The following is a 21,166-nucleotide window of genomic DNA, read 5'->3' as shown; positions in this document are numbered from 1 at the left end:
ACATATTATATCTCAAAATGTTCAGCTGGATCCCAGGATTTATATGATGTAAACATCTAAGCTGTGACATTCATACTTTTTGAGCTGGAGCTGTCTGAAGCTGGTCATGCTTTCCCATGCAAACAATTGATGGAATGTTCAGAGTGTCAGTTGGGATTTGAATTTGGGTGCATGTGCAGCCTCTCAAAGGTACAGACACCCATGTGTGGACGTCCACTCACTTCCCCTGGAAGCCGTAGTGCTGTCCCAGCAGCCTCTTGTACTGCTCATGGGCGCAGAATTGGATGGCGGCGTAGGGGATGACCCGGACCATGGTAGCAGAGTTCCCTCGCCACAGGCTGAGGAAGCCATCCTTCAGGTACGTCTGGTATATCAGCCGGTACGCCTCCTGGACACACACACACGCGCGCACACACACACACACGCACGCACGCACACACACACACACAGGTTCAATAAGTTATCGATGCATAAATAGATCAATCAATCCATGAATTCATATATCAAGTGATCAACTAATCGAGATATCAACTAATCAATACAGTATTTAAAGCAATACATCGCGATATTTGGACCTTTACAAACATGTCTGGTGCTAATTCTCCAATTAGATTTACTAAAATTAAGCTGAATCGTCCAAACAGTCTACTCAGAAAGATAATACATTGACCTTTATTACCTTTTAAAACTCGCGCCCCCGGGACGCAGCATTCAATCGAAGTGCGCATGTGCAACGTTGTGCTTAAACAACACAGTAGTAGCTAACTATTCCGGCGTCTATGGATTTCATGCGTTTTTTAGCTCAATGATATCATGGTGGAGGTGAGAAAACCGAAGCAAAACATCACGGAGGAAGCCAGAAAAAGAAAGTAGACAATCTGAAACTTTATGACAGTGCACTTACTCGCAGAGCCTGTGGGGCGCAGTTCCGAGAAAACGCTATGTATTGCTTTATGTATGTATGTATTGCTGTATGTACAGTATGTATGTATGTATGTATGTACAGTATATCAATCATTACCACAGTGACGCGAGAGGTAATGTTTTCGGTGGCGTGTTGGTTGGTTGGTTTGTTTTGAATTAAGCAAAAACTACCAGAGCAATTTTCATGAAACTCAGTGGAGGGGTGTAGCAGGTCCAACTTAGAACCCATTACATTTTGGCACAGATCCCAATCACGCTGTGTCTCCACGAGCCGTCCGAACATGGTAGACCATTCAACTCCATTCATTTTTTGGACTTTGGAGCGAATAATTCCCCCCCATCCATTCTAAATATGAGGAATTTAAACGGTTATCTCGACATGGGTTTGGACTGGCATCAAGCTCTCAACCTAACGAAAGCAGCAATACCAAACATGGCCTGCTCACACGCCCATGTACGCACAGAGATACGACATGTATTCATCTGCTCTCTGAGCACCCTCTCTAGATCAGACATAAATCTGTCTCTTGCCAGTGAAGGGCCTGGTATCCCTGGTGTCTCTGGGCCTGGTATCCCTGGTGTCTCTGGGCCTGGTATCCCTGGTGTCTCTGGGCCTGGTATCCCTGGTGTCTCTGGGCCTGGTATCCCTGGTGTCTCTGGGCCTGGTATCCCTGGTGTGCGACCGACTGACTGACTGACTGACTGACTGACTGACTGACTGACTGACTGACTGACTGACTGGCTGACTGGCTGACTGGCTGACTGACTGGCTGACTGGCTGACTGACTGGCTGACTGGCTGACTGGCTGACTGGCTGGCTGACTGACTGGCTGACTGGCTGACTGGCTGACTGGCTGCGTGTCAGCAGCAGCAGCAGTGTGTGTATAGTACGTTAGTGAGGTGGTCTCTGCTCCTTCACTCACCTTGGCTGAGAATCTGGCTGAGGACACTGCAAACACAAAGGGCGTCAGATCGTTAAAGAAGGGTGGCCATCTTTAAAAAATGTATCTGTTCAACAGGCATTTCACTGTGTAGAGAACCCATCATTAAGGTCCTGATCCACACATCGTGACCTGGCGGGGTTCCTCTAATAGCGGATCAGGACTTGAAAGCTGCTTTGCTCTGATCACTGGGGAGGCGGGGCTTCTGAGGTGTGTGTTTGTGGGGGGCTCAGGGGAGGCGGGGCTTGTGAGGCGTGTGTGTGGGGGGGTCAGAGTTAGCTTGTGGAGCGTATGTGTGGGGGGGTCAGGGTTAGCTTGTGGAGCGTGTGTGTGGGGGGGTCAGAGTTAGCTTGTGAAGGGTGTGTATGGGGGGGTCAGGGTTAGCTTGTGAAGGGTGTGTATGGGGGGGTCAGGGTCAGAGCCTCCTGCCTTGGAAGATGATCTTGGTTCTGTCCAGCGGAGCAACGGCCGTCTTGGCCACGGCCCCGGCTAGCGCCCCCGAGAGGAGGGAGTTGACCACCGACCGCGTCTGCTTCAGATCCTGGAAACACACACACGCACGCACACACGCACAAGCACACACACACGTACGCACACACACACAGAGACAAAGAGAACCACATAACAGTGAGTACTCAGATCACATCGTACCTTGACAAGTCACCAGGCTGTCACGGTGTAACCAACGGACTCTACCCTACTGTACACTTGAACACTGACAACACCTAACAACACTCGAACAATTGAACACTATGCACAACAACTGTCTACTTGAACATAGCTCGGGAGGTAGAGCGGCCGGCTGGGGATCGCAAGGTCCCCGTTTCGATCCCAGCTCCCAGCTCCCAGCATGGCGCCGAAGCGTCCTTGAGCAAGAGACACTGAACCCCAAAAGGGTTGAGGCAAGGTGGTGTAGTACCTAGCGAGAAGGTCTCTGGGCCTTTCTGAGCGGAGTTTGCATGTTCTCCCCATGTTCCTCCCAAAAGAACACAATACCAAAAACATGCAGGAGAACAGATACTCTTCAGTCCGGTCCATGACCAGTAGCCTCATTTATAAATGCTGAGTCAGTACTAAAGCATGCGTACGCCACTTTCTAAGCAACCTTCGGTATTTATTAAAAATGAACTTGACTTGAGAACGTCGGAAAATGTGCGCTTCTCCGCGCACACTCTGACCCACGTGGGAGTACATTTCTGGAGAAATGACCAACTGAGACTCCGATGGCAGAAGGATGAAACTCCAAAAGCTGTGAAATTGAAAGGCCCAATACCTTGTGTAAAATAAATGGACATTACCTCTCCCTTATAGGCCTAACTCTCAATTATAGTATATATTAAATATCTCTCCCTTATAGGCCTACCTCTCAATTATATATATTAAATATCTCTCCCTTATAGGCCTACCTCTCAATTATATATATTAAATATCTCTCTCTTATAGGCCTTCCTCTCAGTTATATATATTATATAGCTATACGCATGTTGTCACTCTTTTGATTAATATTATATAATATATCCAGAGATAAATGCAGACCTACTATTTTAATCCCCGCTCTCTTCACCTCTAATGGGCGTGATTTAGGATAACAGGCCGACAAACTGAGATGTAGCTTTTTGCAAAATAACCCGTCATGTTGTATAGTAGTGTAATCCGGAATAATATTTAAATCTGCAATTGGATCTGTAATTATTGAACAATATTTAGGAATTAGTTTGTTCATGTGTGTGTTAATGATCACAAGGAATTAGAACAAACCTCTGGGTTTAATTAAGAATAGTGCCGCGTTCCAGGCAACCCGTAACTCGTGTTTTTCCGACCTCCTACACGCGAAAATGCTCTGGAATGGCAGTCAAACCCGTAACTTCCCACCCGTGAACTCGTACAGATCGATGTACTCCCAGTTGCCGGGTGGGATCCTAAATCCTAAAGTTCTATTAATACATCCATGGGTGAAATCGACTGCAACTGCGAGTTGTTGACACAGTTTAGGACGCTGAGGTAATGCCACCAAAACGCTCAAAGGTATGGTTATAATACACGCCTATGGCGTATGGTAAAAATAAATGCATAAAAACGTGGATTTCCCCCATTACCTAGCTAGCTAGCATTAGCAACCCTACTGTAATGCATTGCTTAGTGCACTGGTTACTTAGTGGTAGTTATAACTTCTGTAGCAGCGAAATGTGTTTAGGCCAACGTTATTAACTAATGTTATACTTAATGTTAAAGTCGCACTGAAACGGACGTTTGAGATCATCTAACTTCCGTAGTTTGACGTATTTCCGACGCAAACAAGCTATGAGGGTGGGACATATGTTTAGAGGAATTTGATTGGAACATTGACAAGTGGACGGGTTTTAAGAACTTTGGACAGATTCTATAGAAGGATAGCGTTGATTGACGGGTGGATGTCTTGAGATTATTGGCCTAAAATCGAAGGTACCTGTGGTCGTCATTGCACGTGACCTACCGTTTTCCAGGAAGTAAGAAATTATATACTTTGATATAAGATTCCAACAAAGGTAGAAATTTTGTAATTTTTTTGGCATACATTGTTGAATAGGTGAACACTATGACCAATTATGTGAACCAAAATAGGACAGAATGCTTTTTTCTTTTCAGTGCGACTTTAAGACCCCCCTAGGCCTACTACCACCACAACTGTTAGCCTACTGCTAATGTTGTCACCCCCAGCAGCAGCCTTGACACACCGTTCACATTAGCTGCAAGGTCACGGATGACTAAAAAATGTGTAGTCACTGTCAGTAGTTATATTGTAATAAATGCAGTTTGATACTCTTTTAAACACTGTCAAAATGTATTCTTATAAAAAAAAAATGAATGTGGGAGGATTGATGGCATTTTACACAACTGAATGCTTCCATTCACATGATGGTTATGGAATGGAAAAAATGCAAAAAAGAAATTCAAAGTATCGATTGAAGTATTCAATTGGTATCGGTATCACTTTAAGGGTACTGGTATTGGTACTGGTATCGTAATTTTTGAAATACTACACAGCCCTAGTTATCACTGTGACACGGATTGGGATTGAACCTGTCTTCAGGTGGGATTGAACCTGTCTTCAGTTGGGATTGAACCTGTCTTCAGATAGGATTGAACCTGTCTTCAGTTGGGTTTGAACCTGTGATCTTCAGTTTCCGAGACCGACGCCGCCATTAAGCACCACGCCAGTCATGCTTCAACCTGTGCTGCAAGAGCTTCTATTTCACACTGAAACCACCGTCATTGTCGTCATGCAGTCACTATTTATGAATGGGGCGGTTCATCGACCATTTATAGGCAATCGTGGGCGTTAATTAGGGTGTGACCAGGACGTGCGCTCATGTGCACCAAGTTTAGGGTTGATTGTGATTTATAATGGGAAGCTGGCGTTGCACTGGCGTAAGTCGATGTGGGGCATGATACGCACTGTTATAAATCAGATTTTCTCCTTAAGAAGCAACCTTAGTAACGTGGATTCTCCGCAGATTTTTATAAATGAGGCCCCAGGACTTGGACTGAGCACTTGGACTTGATCCCTGGGCTCCATGAACGAGTGTAGCCCACTGCTCCTGGCTGCCCCTGGAGGAGGACGTGGATGGGAGAAATGCAGGGAACAATTTCCACCTGCGACACCTAGAGAAAAGCATGTGTGTGTTGTGTGCTGTGTTCGCCGCTCACATGCGTTCTACTCTGGGTGTCAGTGTGGTGAATTTAAAAATAAACTAGAAAAACCGCGTAGTGGCTAAATGCCTCCGCCCAACAATGCAAGTTGCAGTTAACCTAACTAACCCTAACCTAACTAACTCCTAACCTAATCCTAACACTAATGCTAGCTAGCTAACGCTAAATCTAATGCTAACGCTCATGCTAGCTAGCATTAGTGTTAGAATTAGCGTTAGCTAGCTAGCATTAGCGTTAGCGTTAGCTAGCTAGCGTTAGCATTCAAAATTGCCTTTTGTAATGTCACGGTGACCTTGACCTTTGACATTTGAATACCAAAATCTAATCCAATTAATCTAATTAAGTCCAACTGGATATTTTGTCCAAATATGTACAAATTCTGTCAAGCCGTTCTTGAGATATCGTGTTCAGCATGCCAAAAACACCTCTTGTGAGGTCAGTGACCCTTGACCTTTGACCCCCACAATGTAATCAGTTAATCCTCGAGTCCAACTGGACATTTTACCCAAATATGAACAAATTCCGTTAAGCCTTTCTTGAGATATTGTGTTCATCAGTCCAAAAACACATTTTGTGAGGTCACAGTGACCTTGAACTTTGACCCCCACGATCTAAGCAGTTCATCCTTGAGTGCCAGTGAACATTTGTACCAAAGGTGAAGAAATTCCATCAATGCGTCCCCGAGATATTGCATTAACAAACATCGGACGGACGTACGGACAATCCGAAACAATAATGCCTCCGGTCAGGCTATCGCCTGGCGGAGGCATAAAAAAGACCCTTGAAGATTGAATTGCTCTGTCTACAGCGTGGACACAGACAGCCATCCATGATGGGATGGGATATGTAGATGAGGATAGGCTGCTCTACTACAGATAGTCTGGTAAATTACCAGTGTGGGGACCTTTAAATGTATATCTGAGTACCTAGGACTGGAATGAGGAACTGATCAGCACTGATAAGATACTGTAAGGACAAGTGATTACAAGAATTCCAATGTACCTGTACTTGTTACACATGGCTAATTGACCTTCTATTCTATTCTACAAATCAACCTGTAGTCATCAGTTGAGTCATGTCCAAAGCCAATACTACTGTTCTTGAATAAATGATATAGTAGCAGTGGCTTGAGCCCTTTACCGCCTCTGTCTCTTAAAATATCTTCCACTTCTTGTAGACATGACATCTGCGTTCTACTGCTGACTCAGCCAAACATCCCCCCCCCTCCCCCTCGGGCTGTTTCATAAAGAGGGCCTCTGCCCACCCTCCCTCCCTATCCGGGCCTCATACTACATGTCCCAACATGCATCACTGCAAAGCTGCACCAACCAGTTCACACTCTCCTTAACTGAGCTCAGAGTGAGCAGGCTTTCTATTCCTCGCCCAGCCCTGACACACACCTGACTCAACGGGCCGACATGTGGTCTGGGCACGGTTTGAACCCTTCCTCCCTCCCTGATCCAACATTGCTGGAGGAGTGGAGCATGTCTTTACACGGCTGTGCTGGTTTCCAAGCAGCGCTTTTCTCCCATGAAGAGAGAAAAGGAGGCAGCATTCCAGAGAGTTCCAGCAGGCCCTGGTCTGGTGCTGGAGTTGCTAATTGGCTGGTTGGTCCTCCTCTGTTGCGCTGAGAGACCCAGACCTTGTTTGGGCTACTGTTAGGGCTGTATATCATCTTGGATTTCGCGATACGATACGCATCACGATACACAGGTCACGATTCGATACGTATCACGATACAGAGGTCACGATACAATACGATACGATACGTATTGCGATACACACATCATTTACTGAAAGATTTTAAGTGTTCAAGACTGAAAACTGAATGGCTCAAATGCACTATATAGATAACTCAAACTCAATGACTGGACAGAGAGCTAGCTAATAAATATTTTACACTTGATATCCATGCTTTTTAAACTGTCAACATTGTAGTATTTATGGTTTTTCAAAATTATTTATATGTATGCTTTTTTAACTTAATATTGTAGAATATGCTTTTTAAACTGGATTTAAAAATTTAAATCAAAAAAAAAAAAAAAGATTTTTTATTTTTATTTTTTATTTTATTTTACAGCGCCCGGCTGTATCGATACTCCGGGCTGAAAGATCGATACAGTATCGCGAGACTACGTACCGCGATGCATCGTTGTATCGATACAATCCTACAGCCCTAGCTACTGTAGATCATTAAACTGGCCTTTGGAAAGAGGAATAGTGCTGAGCAGAGCATCTGCCCAGTGAGCCCAGCGCTGCAGGTTTATTACTGGCCCAGGTCAGACAAGCACACATACTGGCCCAGGTCAAACAAGCGGGAGGGGAGGGGAGGGGAGGGGAGGGGAGAGGAGAGGAGAGGAGAGGAGAGGAGAGGAGAGGAGAGGAGAGGAGAGGAGAGGAGAGGAGAGGAGAGGAGAGGAGAGGAGAGGAGAGGAGAGGAGAGGAGAGGAGAGGAGAGGAGAGGAGAGGAGAGGAGAGGAGAGGAGAGGAGAGGAGAGGAGGGGAGGGGAGGGTGAGGAGAGGGAGAGGAGGAGAGGAGAGAAGGGGAGGGTGAGGAGAGGAGGGGAGGGGAGGGGAGGGTGGGAGGAGAGGAGAGTGTGTGTGTGTGTGGGTGGGTGGCTGGCTGTGTGGGTGTGTGTTAGTTATATAAATCACAAGTTAAAAATGATGATGAACCAATAGATTAACAAGAGAGGATACAATCACTATGACCTGTTTGAATAAAGGCATTTGTTGAAGGAATTCAGTCTCTACTTCATAGCTGTGTAACTGGCAGTAATGAGTGGCCTAGAGAAGGTGAGGCAGGTCTTTGCAGTTCTTTGGAGGGTGGAGGAAGATCTGACTAAGCTGACAGAAGATCTTTGTGAGAGGAAAAAAACATGATGAGGCAGCAGCACAGCTACCAAGACCATGGCTAATATATCTGCTTGGCTTAATGCCTGTTGCCTCCAGCTCAACAAGTCAAAAACTGTTGCCATGTTTTTTACTAAAACCAACAGAGCATGCAGCGAACCCAAGGTGTTTATCTCAGGGGAAAGAGTGGAGATCGTACAAGAATATAAATATCTAGGATTTCTGATCGACAGCAACCTCATATTTAAAGGTCACGTTAAAAAAAAGTGTGCAAGAACCTCAGATTCACCCTGGCCAACTTCCATCATCTCAGAAACCATATGTCTACAGGAGCGGCAAGAATGAAGAGCAGAACACAGTCCCACAACACATAAGAGACTCTACCTCATACCACACCTTCAAGAAACACATGAAAAACTGGCTTCTCGACAACCAAAGCTGTGACCATTAGCGCCTCTGAATGTTGTGTGTTAAATGTGCTTGTCTTGATATTATGTATTTAATGTGTACTGTCTCTGAATGTTGTATACAGTTGGTGCTGTCCCATGTGATTCATGGTGTCCTGTCCCTGAATGTTGTGTGTACTGTGTTGATTAACCACTGTGTACTGGACTGTTTGACCATTGCAGGTACAGTAGGACTTTTAATTCCTGGCAGGGGGACTGCCGACGGAAACTAGCCTTTTGGCTAAAATCGGGTGCATTTACACTATGTGTTTATTAATGTATCTTGTCCCTCTAAATCAAATAAACTAAAACTGAAACTGAAGATTATGATGTTTATTTGCCATGTGTAACAAGTATGGGTACATTGGAATTCTCGCGATCGCTTGTCCTTACAGTATCTCATCAGTGCTAATCAGCTTCTCATTCCAGTCCTAGGTACTCAGGTCCAGGAACTCAGGACTGGGATGAGGAACTGATTAGCATTGATAAGATTCTGAAAGGACAAGTGATGAAAATCCAATACCTCAGCCCTACTTTGGGCCAGCAGCTGATAGGCTTGAATGTGAATGGATGACAAGGAATGATGGTTACCTCTGATTGGTTGGAAGAGGCCAGTGCCACCTGTCCCTCCTGGACTCCATTCCCCATGCCCATGGACTACAAACACCTGCTGCTGGCCACAGTCACACACCCCAACCACCAGGGGGCGACCCGCCAGGGACGGCACACTATGAGAGAGGGTGGGCGAGAGAAATTGGTAGAGGGGGACAAAGAGAGAGAGAGAGGGAGAGGGAGAGAGAGCGGGGGAGGGAGAGAGAGGGAGGGAGAGGGAGAGAGAGGGAGGGAGAGAGAGAGCGAGAGAGAGAGGGAGAGGGAGGGAGAGAGAGAGAGGGAGAGAGAGGGAGAGAGAGAGAGAGAGAGAGAGAGAGAGAGAGAGGGAGGGAGGGAGGGAGGGAGGGAGAGCGGGAGAGCGGGAGAGAGAGGGAGGGCGGGAGAGCGGGAGAGAGAGGGAGAGATAGGGCGAGAGGGAGAGAGAGAAAGAGGGAGGGAGGGAGAGAGAGAGGGAGAGAGATTAACATCAACAGCAACACAACACAACCCCTGACTGCTCCCCTGAGCACAGCTCTCTTGAACACTGCTCCCCTGAGCACAGCTCTCCTGAACACTGCTCCCCTGAGCACAGCTCTCCTGAACACAGCTCTCCTGAACACAGCTCTCCTGAACACAGCTCTCCTGAACACTGCTCCCCTGAGCACAGCTCTCCTGAAACCCCTGGGATCAAATGACCAGCCATGACCAGCCCTGACCAGCACCACTCTGAACAGAGGGTCAGAGAGTAAATGATTAACTATGCAGGGCTGCTCTGAAAGACCAAGTGAGAGGTGAGAGACGTGGCGTCTAGGAGAGGCTGAATGTGTCAACGGCCACTCGTTCGTCCTTACACAACCGCTGACCTCTGGGGCCCCTTCCCACCTATATTTAGCTAGAAACAGAGAGGCTTGTCTTGTCATTCTACACGGCTTCTGTCCCACAGAGCTTCCTGGTGCTGGACGTTTCTGGTTGACTGTCTCTGTGAATTTGTGAATTTCAAGTGAAGTGAATTTAAAGCGTCAGCATGTGAAAATATGATGGTTTATCATCATTCTCCTCCGTCTAAATAAGCTACTGTGAAATACAATAGGCCTGCTGCTTCTGAGAGGCCTTGACAATGACAGAACACAGTAACCAATAACCATTAGTCAGCTAACTTCAGTTAAAAAGTGAATCTTTTGTCTGCCTGGCCTACATTTCCAGGATGTGACTGCAGCAGCGTGCTGTCCAGCGCATCCCTGGACAACGAGGCATGGCTGCTGCCCTCTGGGTGAAAGGTCAGAGGTTAACCAGGACAGATTCTAGCTGCTGCCCAACACTGGGTCGGGGCCGGGCGGAGTAAGAGGAGGAAGGAGAAAAATGACAAATATATGAGGGTCTAGGTGTACAGTACACATACATACACACACTGGTGCAAGCATGCTTTCCTGTTAACTGCTACGGTTAGGAGATGGAACAAGGTTTGAGGTTGTGACATGGTCACAGCTCTTTTCTGTCCTGTTAACTGCTACAGTTATTGCTCTTATTTCACCATAGGCTCAAAACTCACCTCTTCAACATTTACATTACATTACAGTCATTTAGCAGACGCTTTTCTCCAAAGCGACTAACAATAATTGCATTTAACGTAGGAAGAGCCAATGTACTACTACTTGCCAGAACTCACAAGTGCATCTTCTTTCTAAAACAAGTGACTAAGAGCATAATCTAGTGCTGAAGGCAAAGTGCAAGAATCGCAATCTAAAGTACAGTGCAATATAATACAATAAGTGCTTAGGTGGGAGGATTGTTGTAGTACTTCTTGAAGAGATTAGTTTTGAGCCTGCGACGAAAGATGGGCAGCGACTCTGCTGTCCTGACATTAGTGGTCAGTTCATTCCACCACTGCGGGGCCAGGACAGAGAAGAGCCGTGACCGTGTCGATCGACCGCAGGAGCCTCGGAGTGACGGGGCAACCAGTCGCCCTGAGGTAGCAGAGCGTAGCGGTCGGGAGGGGGTGTAGGGTTTGACCATGGCCTGGAGGTAGGAGGGGGCTGTTCCTTTCATTTCCCTTTAGGTTAGCACCAGAGTTTTAAACTGGATGCGAGCCGCTACAGGGAGCCAGTGTAGGGAACGGAGAAGGGAAGTTGTGTGGGAGAACTTGGGGTGGTTGAACACCAGGCGAGCAGCAGCTTTCTGGACAAGTTCCAGGGGTTTAATGGCTGATGCCGGGGCCCCAGCGAGGAGGGAGTTGCAGTAGTCCAGGCGGGAGATGACCAGGGCCTGGATGAGCACCTGCGCCGTTTCATCAGTGAGGAAAGGCCGAATCCTCCTGATGTAGTAGAGCATGAATCTGCAGGAGCGTGTGACGGATGTGATATGTGCGGAAAACGTCCTCGCAGTCCGAGTCGGGGTCACCACTGTGTCTTCAATGGTGATGGTCAGGTCCTGGTGTGGACAGCCCTTCCCCGGGAGGAACAGCAGCTCAGTCTTGTCCAGATTGAGTTTGAGGTGATGTGTCGTCATCCACTTCGAGATGTCAGCCAAGAACCCAGCTATGCGTGTTTCCACTTGTGTATCAGAAGGGGGAAATGACAGGACCAGTTGGGTGTCATCGGCATAGCAGTGATAGGAGAAGCCATGCAAGCGAATGACAGAGCCCAGAGATGTAGTGTAGAGTGAAAACAGGAGAGGACCCAGGACAGACCCTTGTGGAACCCCCGTAGTCAAGACTACGTGGTACCGACATCGACCCTCTCCATGTCACCTGGTAGGAGCGGTCCGTCAGGTAGGATGCAAACAGGGAGCGTGCAGAGCCAGCGACGCCTTTCTCCTCGAGGGTGAAGAGGAGGATCTGGTGGTCTACCGTATCAAATGCTGCTGAGAGGTCTAGGAGTATCAGGACAGAGGAGAGAGAGTTTGCTCTCGCGGCATGGAGTGACTCCGTCACTGCAAGGAGGGCGGTCTCTGTCGAGGTGCCAGCCTTGAACCCGGACTTTACCTTAAGATTATACTCTTAGTCACTTGTTTAGAAAGGAGATGCACTTGTGAGTTCTGGTGAATAGTAATACACTAACTTCCTATGTTAATTGCAATTATGTAAGTCACTTTGGATAAAAGTTTCAGCTAAATGACTAATGTAATGCTAACACCCAAAGACATGCCATGCTGTTGCTAACTAGCCAAATAATGAATCTTAGCTGTGTGTTGCTGAAAGTTGAAGATTGAGGGTGAATGTCATATTATTGGTTGAAATTGGTTCAGTCCAACTACTGTACGTACTTTAAGCACACATTTTGTTTGACATTATTGGATTTTGATAGAATACTGTGGCAACCCGGGGCCCTCACAACCCAAAATGGCCGCCTGTGCCACAAAGTGGCCTCTAGCTGTGGGACTGCAGTTCCCAGAACCCCACAGGTTGTGGGTTAGAGAGCAGCTGAATAGTGCGTAAGCGGAAGCAGGAAGAAAAACCGCCATGGGACCTTAAAGTCACACAGAAATGGACGTTTGAGATCATCTTACTTCCGTAGTTTGACGTATTTTTGACGCAAACAAGCTATGAGGGTGGGACATGCGTTTAGAGGAATTTGATTGGAACATTGACAAGTAGACGGGTTTTAAGATCTTTAGACAGATTCGATAGAAGGATAGCGTTGATTGACGGGTGGATGTGAGATTATTGGCCTAAAATCTAAGATACCTGTTGTCGTCATTGCACGTGACCTACCGTTTTCCAGGAAGTAAGAAATTATATACTTTGATATAATATTACAACAAAAGTAGAATTTTGTAATTTCTTTTGGCATACATCGTTGAATAGGTGAACACTATGACCAATTATGTTAACCACAATGGGACAGAATGCTTTTTTCATTTCTGTGCGACTTTAAATAAGAAAATATATGAATGGTAGTGAATGGTGTGAGAAAAATTATTTATTGATCCCGAATGGTGGGTTTGTGCCATGACCATCACATATGTTTGTCAATTGAAAACATACATTTTATTCAACTTGGTTAACTCGCAAGTTAGCCAATATTATCTAGCCGACATTACACTCATTTAACACTCACTAAAACCTTGTAAAGCCGATCTCACATGCCAGCTCTTACAGAGCTAACTCTCCTTTCGCATTCCTGAGGCTCTCAACATGGCCAGACTAATAGAACTCGTCAACACTGAAAATGAGGGAAACCTCAGTGCTTTACAAGTATAAATAAAGGTTTGAAATGAAATAGTGATTTTCACCTCTTAATTTGCGTTTTGGTCAGGAATAACTGCTTTATAATATTACGACAAACTTCCTTGACTTGCAAAATTATAAAATTGACAAACGTGATGGTCATGGCACAATTCAAACCGGATCAAGAAATTGTTTATCGCCACTGACTACCGCACATATTTTTTCTGAATTAAGGTTCCATGGGACGGCTCTTCCTGCTTCCACTCAGACACTCTATGACTGGGCCTGGGCTGACTGGACCTGGGCTGACTGGACCTGGACCTGGGCTGACTGGACCTGGACCTGGGCCGACTGGAGCTGGGCTGACTGGACCTGGGCTGACTGGACCTGGACCTGGGCTGACTGGGCCTGGACCTGGGCTGACTGGACCTGGGCTGACTGGACCTGGACCTGGGCTGACTGGGCCTGGGCTGACTGGACCTGGACCTGGGCCGACTGGACCTGGACCTGAGCCGACTGGACCTGGACCTGGGCTGACTGGACCTGGGCAGACTGGACCTGGACCTGGGCTGACTGGGCCTGGACCTGGGCTGACTGGACCTGGACCTGGGCTGACTGGACCTGGGCCGACTGGACCTGGGCTGACTGGACCTGGACCTGGGCCGACTGGATCTGGGCTGACTGGACCTGGACCTGGGCTGATTGTCCACACCTGCCTCAGCAATCAGCCACGTCCCCCTCACCAAAAACTGGAAAACCCAGGCCAGAAGAAGCCTGGGAGAAGAGGGGTGAGGCAGACAGCATGCTGCCTCATGTGTGGATTTTGTTTGAGATCTTTCATTTGTAACACTAAGTTAAGTTTATTAGAGACAACCTCTGGCTATTTTCTGCAACTTGCTTCCCTTGTCTCTGTGCCACTGCCATTTTGGCATGTGTGGTCTTCCCTGTCCCCTGGGTTGCCACAATACAAAAAAACTATGAGGAAGTGTGCATGAGGTACAAAAGGAGGAAGATGAGGAGACAATGACAAATACATGAGGGTGTGCTCATGTATTTGTCCTGACCGAAATTTAAACCGTTTTTAATTAAAATCTTTTTAGAAATCATGTCACAGCACAATGCCCGAGTATGCATTAGCATTTTTATTCTGCATCCCCCTGGGCTTGAACTCTTGTTGAGCTACCTGCCATGTGAGAGCTCATAGATGGTTTCACACTGACAAGCAATTAAGGGTTGCATGTAAATGTCACAGGTGTCTGTAACATTGAGATTTCATCAGTTTCCACAAAATGTTTGTTAAACGGACCACAAGGGGTAACAAACTACACCAAAGACTAGACAATAAAACTTAAGTACACAATCAACAAGTGGAGAACAAAAGACAAAGCTGAAGATGGCACAGGAAACACCAGGACAACGCACAGCTACAGCAAATAATGAACAGAACAAGAACAAGAGGGGAGCTACATGTAGGCTAGACAGACTAACAAGACAGGTGGAAACCAATCAAACAATCAGTGGCACAGGTGTCCTCTCAATCAGTCAATTTAGCTAGTTGTAGTCCTACGGTTAACCTACGGTCAACAACAGCATTTGATCGGTTGAGACATTGCTGTTGCACTATAGGATTGCGGGTAGTGTATTTTTGTGCGCGTCTGTAAGCCAGCGCACCATGGAGAGCAAATGTCGGGTTGTCCCTATGTCCTGGCGTTGTTGACCTGCAGTTCTATGTTGCTACCACAAGGGGCAGTGGTCCCAGAACATCAAAACAAAAGACTATGACACCATTGATTTTCAAGAGCTCCGGCGGCCTAGTGGTTAAGGAGCTCGTCTGCCATGTTGAACGTGCGAGTTCAAAACCCACAAAACTGGTGTTGTGGACAGATTTTTGTCACTGGATTTTATAGAAGCTATGTAAAAATGCGGTTACCTGTTGGTTGTTTGTCAATTATTGAATTTATGTGCAGTAATTGAACATTTGAAATACTCCTGTTTTGAAATTATACCTACAATATGTGTCTCAGTAATTACCCATTATATATACTCTTTTACTGTTGGTAAACAATTAAAGTCGCACTGAAATGAAAAAAGCATTCTGTCCCATTTTGGTTCACATAATTGGTCATAGTGTTCACCTATTCAACGATGTATGCCCAAAAAATTACAAAATTCTACTTTTGTTGTAATCTTATATCAAAGTATATAATTTCTTACTTCCTGGAAAACAGTAGGTCACGTGCAATGACGACAACAGGTACCTTAGATTTTAGGCCAATAATCTCACGACATCCACCCGTCAATCAACGCTATCCTTCTATCAAATCTGTCCAAAGTTCTTAAAACCTGTCCACTTGTCAATGTTCCAATCAAATTCCTCTAAACATATGTCCCACCCTCATAGCTTGTTTGCGTCGGAAATACATCAAACTACGGAAGTTAGATGATCTCAAACGTCCGTTTCAGTGCGACTTTAAGTGTGCGCATTTTGGCAACAAGAGAATGAACTACGGATGCCACCAGGTCCATCAATCAAATGCATCGATTCTATTGACCTGGTGGTGCCATGTCAGTTATTGAATTTATGTGGTAGAGCCACCGCCCATAAATAAATGAGCGTGGGTCATAAAGACTATGACACCATTGATTTTAAAGAGCTCCGGTGGTCTAGTGGTTAAAGGACAATGCTCGTTTTTGACAACCTGGATCTTATTTACGACATATTATAAGTCGTTTGACTCACCGAGATAACTTTAGTGTAGCTCCTTTAAGGAGCTTGTCTACCATGCTGAACGTGCAAGTTCAAAACCCACAAAACTCGGGGGTACAAAACTTGTGGTGTGGAGTTTTTTGTCCCTGGATGTTATAGAAGCTATATGGTTCTATGTCAGTTATTGAATTTATGTGGTAGAGCCACCGCCCATAAATAAACAAGCGTGGGTCATATTTGTTCATTATAGACCCTTTTACAGCCTTCGTCAGCACAAGTATGCGCGCGCATTCTTGAAACAGTAGCAGGGGAAGACAGACGAATTCAGAGCAAGACATATTTTAGTGCAAAGACTAGTATTTTATATACCATCAAGATGTCTGACTGTTGCGTCTACGGGTGTACAAATCGGCGCTCTAGTGGCAAACTTTATTTGTTTCAAGAGGAAACCGGCCTTTTCAGAACTGGAGTCGTCTGTGGCTACAAGCCATTAAGCGTACAGACTGGACTGAGGACATCATCAGAAATGCCTGCGTTTGCGGTGCCCATTTTATATCAGGAAAGTTATTTCACTGGGATGTCTGGTTGAAATGTAGAGTAATATCTGAAGTAAACAGTAACCCATAACCTGGCTGCACGCTAAGCTAAAGCTAAGTTCAGGAATTGAAGCCTAATGATAGATTACTAACGTTAGCTAGTGCTAGCTAACACGCTAGCTAGTGTTAGCTAGCTAACTCAAGGCCCAGGGAGTCTGAGATGGCTAACGGCTAGCAAAACCTAATGAAATGGTGAGTCCTGCTTTGCAGCTTTATGCATTTCAGATTGATCATTTTGGCAATGTGTGTGAATTTGCTGCTATGTGAGAGAGAAGGACCTGTTGTTGCATGTCGTTGACAAAAGCTTCCCCTCATTGTGTCAGAACGATGGCTTATGCGATGTTATAAAACGCATTGCACATGCGTGCTTCGTTGGTCTTGGCTTACCCGGTTCTAGGACCCACCAGACGCCACTGACTCCTACGTGCGTAGTTTCTCTCCCTATCTGCGTGTGTGTGTACGGGGTGTGCAGGGGGGGGGCACAGCTTTAGGTGGCGATGGAGAAATTAGCTTAATGTATTGATGCGTTTTTGTGCGTGGCTGTAAGCCAGCGCACCTAGTATAGCGTTCATCCGGTTATCACTCCCTCCCTCCGTTACTGCGGACAATGTTGGCCTGCATTTCTCTGTTGGCACCACAAGAGGCAGTAGTCCCAGAACACCAAAATCAAGAAGGACACCAAAATTAACCTGCCGATCTCCACTGCACAAGTAGAGTAGTGGTGAGAGCATTGGACTCCCACCCTGGAGACTGGGGTTGAAGACCCGGTGGGGATGACTTTATGGGACTATAACCCAAACCTCCACATGTTCATCCTTTCACTCCAACCTTGACCCCTTGCCTTATAGATCAGATCCTGTCCTAACCCCAACCCATATTCTAACCCCAACCCACTAGGGACTGGAAGAAGGACACCAAAACCCACCCGCCGATCTCCACTGCACAAGTAGAGTAGTGGTGAGAGCATTAGACTCCCACCCAGGAGACCGGGGTTCCTGGTGGGGATAACTTTATGTTATCATCAGTCTAAAGCCACTGACCGCTACAATTAATGTTATGGAAGCTGCTGCTAGTTGTTGTGAGCCCATGAGCTAACTGGCTATCCCGCTCTCATTGTGCTGGATTAGCATTGGAAGCATTGGAACTGATGTGTCCAGGTGAGGTGACAAGACCCATCTTTATGTATCAGACATTATTTCATGTCATTTCAATTCACAGCTATTTCAGTGGCATGACTAGCTTCCATCCTACCAGTTCCGTCCTACCAGTCCAGTCACCGCTGACCTGGGAAATCTGTGGAGTCTTTTTGTTTTGATGTTCCGGGACCACTGCCTCTTGTGGTAGCAACATATCAATCAATCAATCAAAGCTTTATTTGTATAGCATATTTCATACCCAGAGGCAACACAATGTGCTTTACAGAGAACAAGGGAGGTGGGCACACTCTCTACATATTCCAGAGGGAAGCAAAAAAAACAGTAATCACCCGGGGGCCAGATAAGTGAGCTGTAAAAATTCTTCCCAGACCCCTCTCAACAATCGATCAACAAGCGATCGAGCAAGCTCCAGGACTATGTTTGTCTACCGGCTAAGAACATTTATAAAGCAATACATTACATTAAATTACATTTCAGAGTAAGAGAGGCTAAAAAAGCATCATAGGAGAGACATGGCAAATACTGGTGTGTGTTTGCTATGGCCCAGGCCTAAAGCCGGAAGTGGGCTGGTGTATGTCTGTGTGTACGTGTGTGTGTGTGTGTTAACTAAATGCTACGACATCCACAGCAGACACGGGGGTATCTATCGGACTCCGGGAGGTCTGCTGGTGACAGTGGGGCATCCACTGGACCTGGTTAGAGGATAGGAGGGAGAGAGAGAGGCACTAGGGAGAGGGAAGGCCATACATAGACTTGCAGGTCAAAAACTGGCGAGGTAGGGAGCTACAAATAGGCATTCCCTCTTCATGCTGCGTCGGCTTACAGCCAACGCACAAAAACAGAGTGATGGACTTCATAATTCCTGCCAACTCAAAGAATATGGAAGTTTCTGCACACTTGGGCCTACATGTTGGTGGTGGTTGCAAAGTGATAGCACATACGGCTGATTTGTTATAATTTTTTTAAGTTTCAAACTTTAGACGGTTGCTGTAGCGCCACCATCAGGGTTATTGGCCCCCAATGCCAGTTAAGGACTTCTGGCATAGGACTGGACCTGTGTGCAAAGATTGGTATTTTACATGCATGGGAAGTCAGGCTTCCTAGGAAGAAGAACAAGAAGATTCAGAATATCTGGAAACACAAGAGGGACTGGTAGCTGAGGCTGCCCGGACCCTAACAAACAAGTAATTCTCACACACACACACACACACACACACACACACACACACACACAGACACACAGACACACAGACACACAGACACACACACACAGACACAGACACACAGACACACACACACACAAACTCTGGAAGAACAGCAGCAATAAAGCCTAGGGTTAAATCATTACCTAATCATTACCTAAGTTTAAATGATTGTCAAGGGCCAGGCTTTTGAATGATTGAGAGAAAGCACCTTACTGATACAGCCTCACTGACTGTGACAGGCATGAGAAGAAACTGAGCTAGCTAAATCAATCTTTTTTCCATAGCTCTTAATCATTCATTACACTGGACAACGAACTGGCAGCCCAGTCCAAACGGGCTCTCAGGACCAGCGAGGAGGATGGGAGGAGAAAAGGGGGCAGAAATGATGGATGCAACATGAAAGACAAAAAGAGGGGCTGTTAGGAGCGCTGGGGTAGTTAGGGGCAACTAATGTTGGCACCCCAAGAGCCATGGCTTCGCCAAAGCCTGGAAAATAGGCCAACACTTAAACACCACCCTCTTCCCCACTAACTCACTCACCCTCTCTATCACTGTCCACTCACTCACACCCCTCTCCCTCTCTCCCTCTCTCTCCCCCTCCCTCACCATTCAGCTCAGTTTACAATTACTTTGCCAGATCCACAGGCCTCATTGGCAGGCCCACATTGCCCCCCCCCCCCCCCACACACACACCAGAAGTGTAAGCAGGGTCAGCCACCCGTCGATCTCAAAGGTTTCAGGTTCTCAGCTCACATGAGTCCGTGTCCCAATAGGAGGTCATTGTTTGGAGAAATTATATTAGGCCTATTCTACTGGCAATGTTAGCTAGCTATGTTGCAACTGTATCCTTAACATTAGAGGATTACTAAGACATTACTGTGTAACTTACATGGCTGAATAATGAACAAACTCAATAAACTCAAACAAACAAAATGTGTCTGTTCTTAAGGTCATAGGGGTCGGGCAAAGAAACAATATTGATAAGTCTGTCAGTCACTCAAAGCAGAGAAAGCTGTGAGTATAAAGATATGACATGAAGGCATTGTTGGCTGGGTCAATTCACTATGATCAGATGGTCAGCCTGTGGTTTTCCTGGGTAAGTGAATGAGTGCTGATCCTCCCTCGCTTCCCCATGCTTTAATATGTCTGACATGAACTAAAGTTAACGGTTACAACTTTTGTCAGACGGGATGTCTGCTGGCTAGCAACAGTTGATCACGGATAATATTGAAAGACTACAGGCAGAAACTATTTTCTGATAGTATCTGACACGTCTGTCACAAGTGGTATACTAGCCTATGCGCTGTGTGGATGGCTTTGAAGGTAACGTTATCTGAAGTACCGTTAACGTTAATAGTAGTAATGGCTAGGTAGTAGGCAAATACATACAGAGGAACTCTTACCTTTTCGATATATCCACACGCCACCTGTAGATTCCTCCTAATTTGACTTTATCTAGCTAATAAATTATTCTTTTTTCTGTCTTTTAATAATCAGCTGACGGCCAATGTAAATGACTCTGTCTAGGGGTATTTCAGGGTATCAAACTGATTCTAACGTCAACGTACACCAAAATAGTACGCTGGAAAGCATTAGCTAGTCTGCTAACTTGCTAGTGCTAGCCACCGCTAGCTGACACACAGCGCTCAAAGTCTCTCCGCGTTTTGCAAATCAAACTGTTTAAAGTTGTCTTCCTTCGCGTTTCCAACGTGCTTCGAACGCATTGCCTGTGACATTCTCTTTTCATAGCGGGCAGCTGCAACTGTGACTTTCGCTGCTCTCTTCCATGCCATTTGCTGCTGCGCGAGCTGGCCTGACAAGGGCGAGTACCACGGAATTCTGGGAATTGAAGTCGGTGGGAGGTAGCGCATTCTTGGATAGGTCCATTCGA

The 21,166-nt window shown here is 46.2% G+C and overlaps 1 protein-coding gene across 1 annotated transcript in view; it reads right to left on the bottom strand.

Annotated features, from left to right (window-relative positions):
- Positions 1 to 21,075, bottom strand: part of slc25a42 (solute carrier family 25 member 42) — a 27,349-nt gene extending 6,274 nt beyond the window's left edge. The window contains exons 1-5 of the mRNA XM_084446593.1: positions 20,679 to 21,075; positions 9,446 to 9,582; positions 2,295 to 2,406; positions 1,848 to 1,873; positions 222 to 388 (exon numbers count right to left, since the gene is read on the bottom strand). Of these exons, the coding sequence (XP_084302719.1) occupies positions 222 to 388; positions 1,848 to 1,873; positions 2,295 to 2,406; positions 9,446 to 9,508 (368 nt within the window). The 5' untranslated portion in view covers positions 9,509 to 9,582; positions 20,679 to 21,075. The remainder of the gene's footprint in view (positions 1 to 221; positions 389 to 1,847; positions 1,874 to 2,294; positions 2,407 to 9,445; positions 9,583 to 20,678) is intronic.
- Between the last annotated feature and the right edge of the window lie 91 nt (positions 21,076 to 21,166).

This window comes from Borostomias antarcticus (assembly GCF_949987555.1).
Source record: "Borostomias antarcticus genome assembly, chromosome: 12".
Taxonomy (NCBI): Eukaryota; Metazoa; Chordata; class Actinopteri; order Stomiiformes; family Stomiidae; genus Borostomias; species Borostomias antarcticus.
Note: the sequence above shows the minus strand (reverse complement) of the source record. Positions and strands in the feature narration are given on the sequence as shown.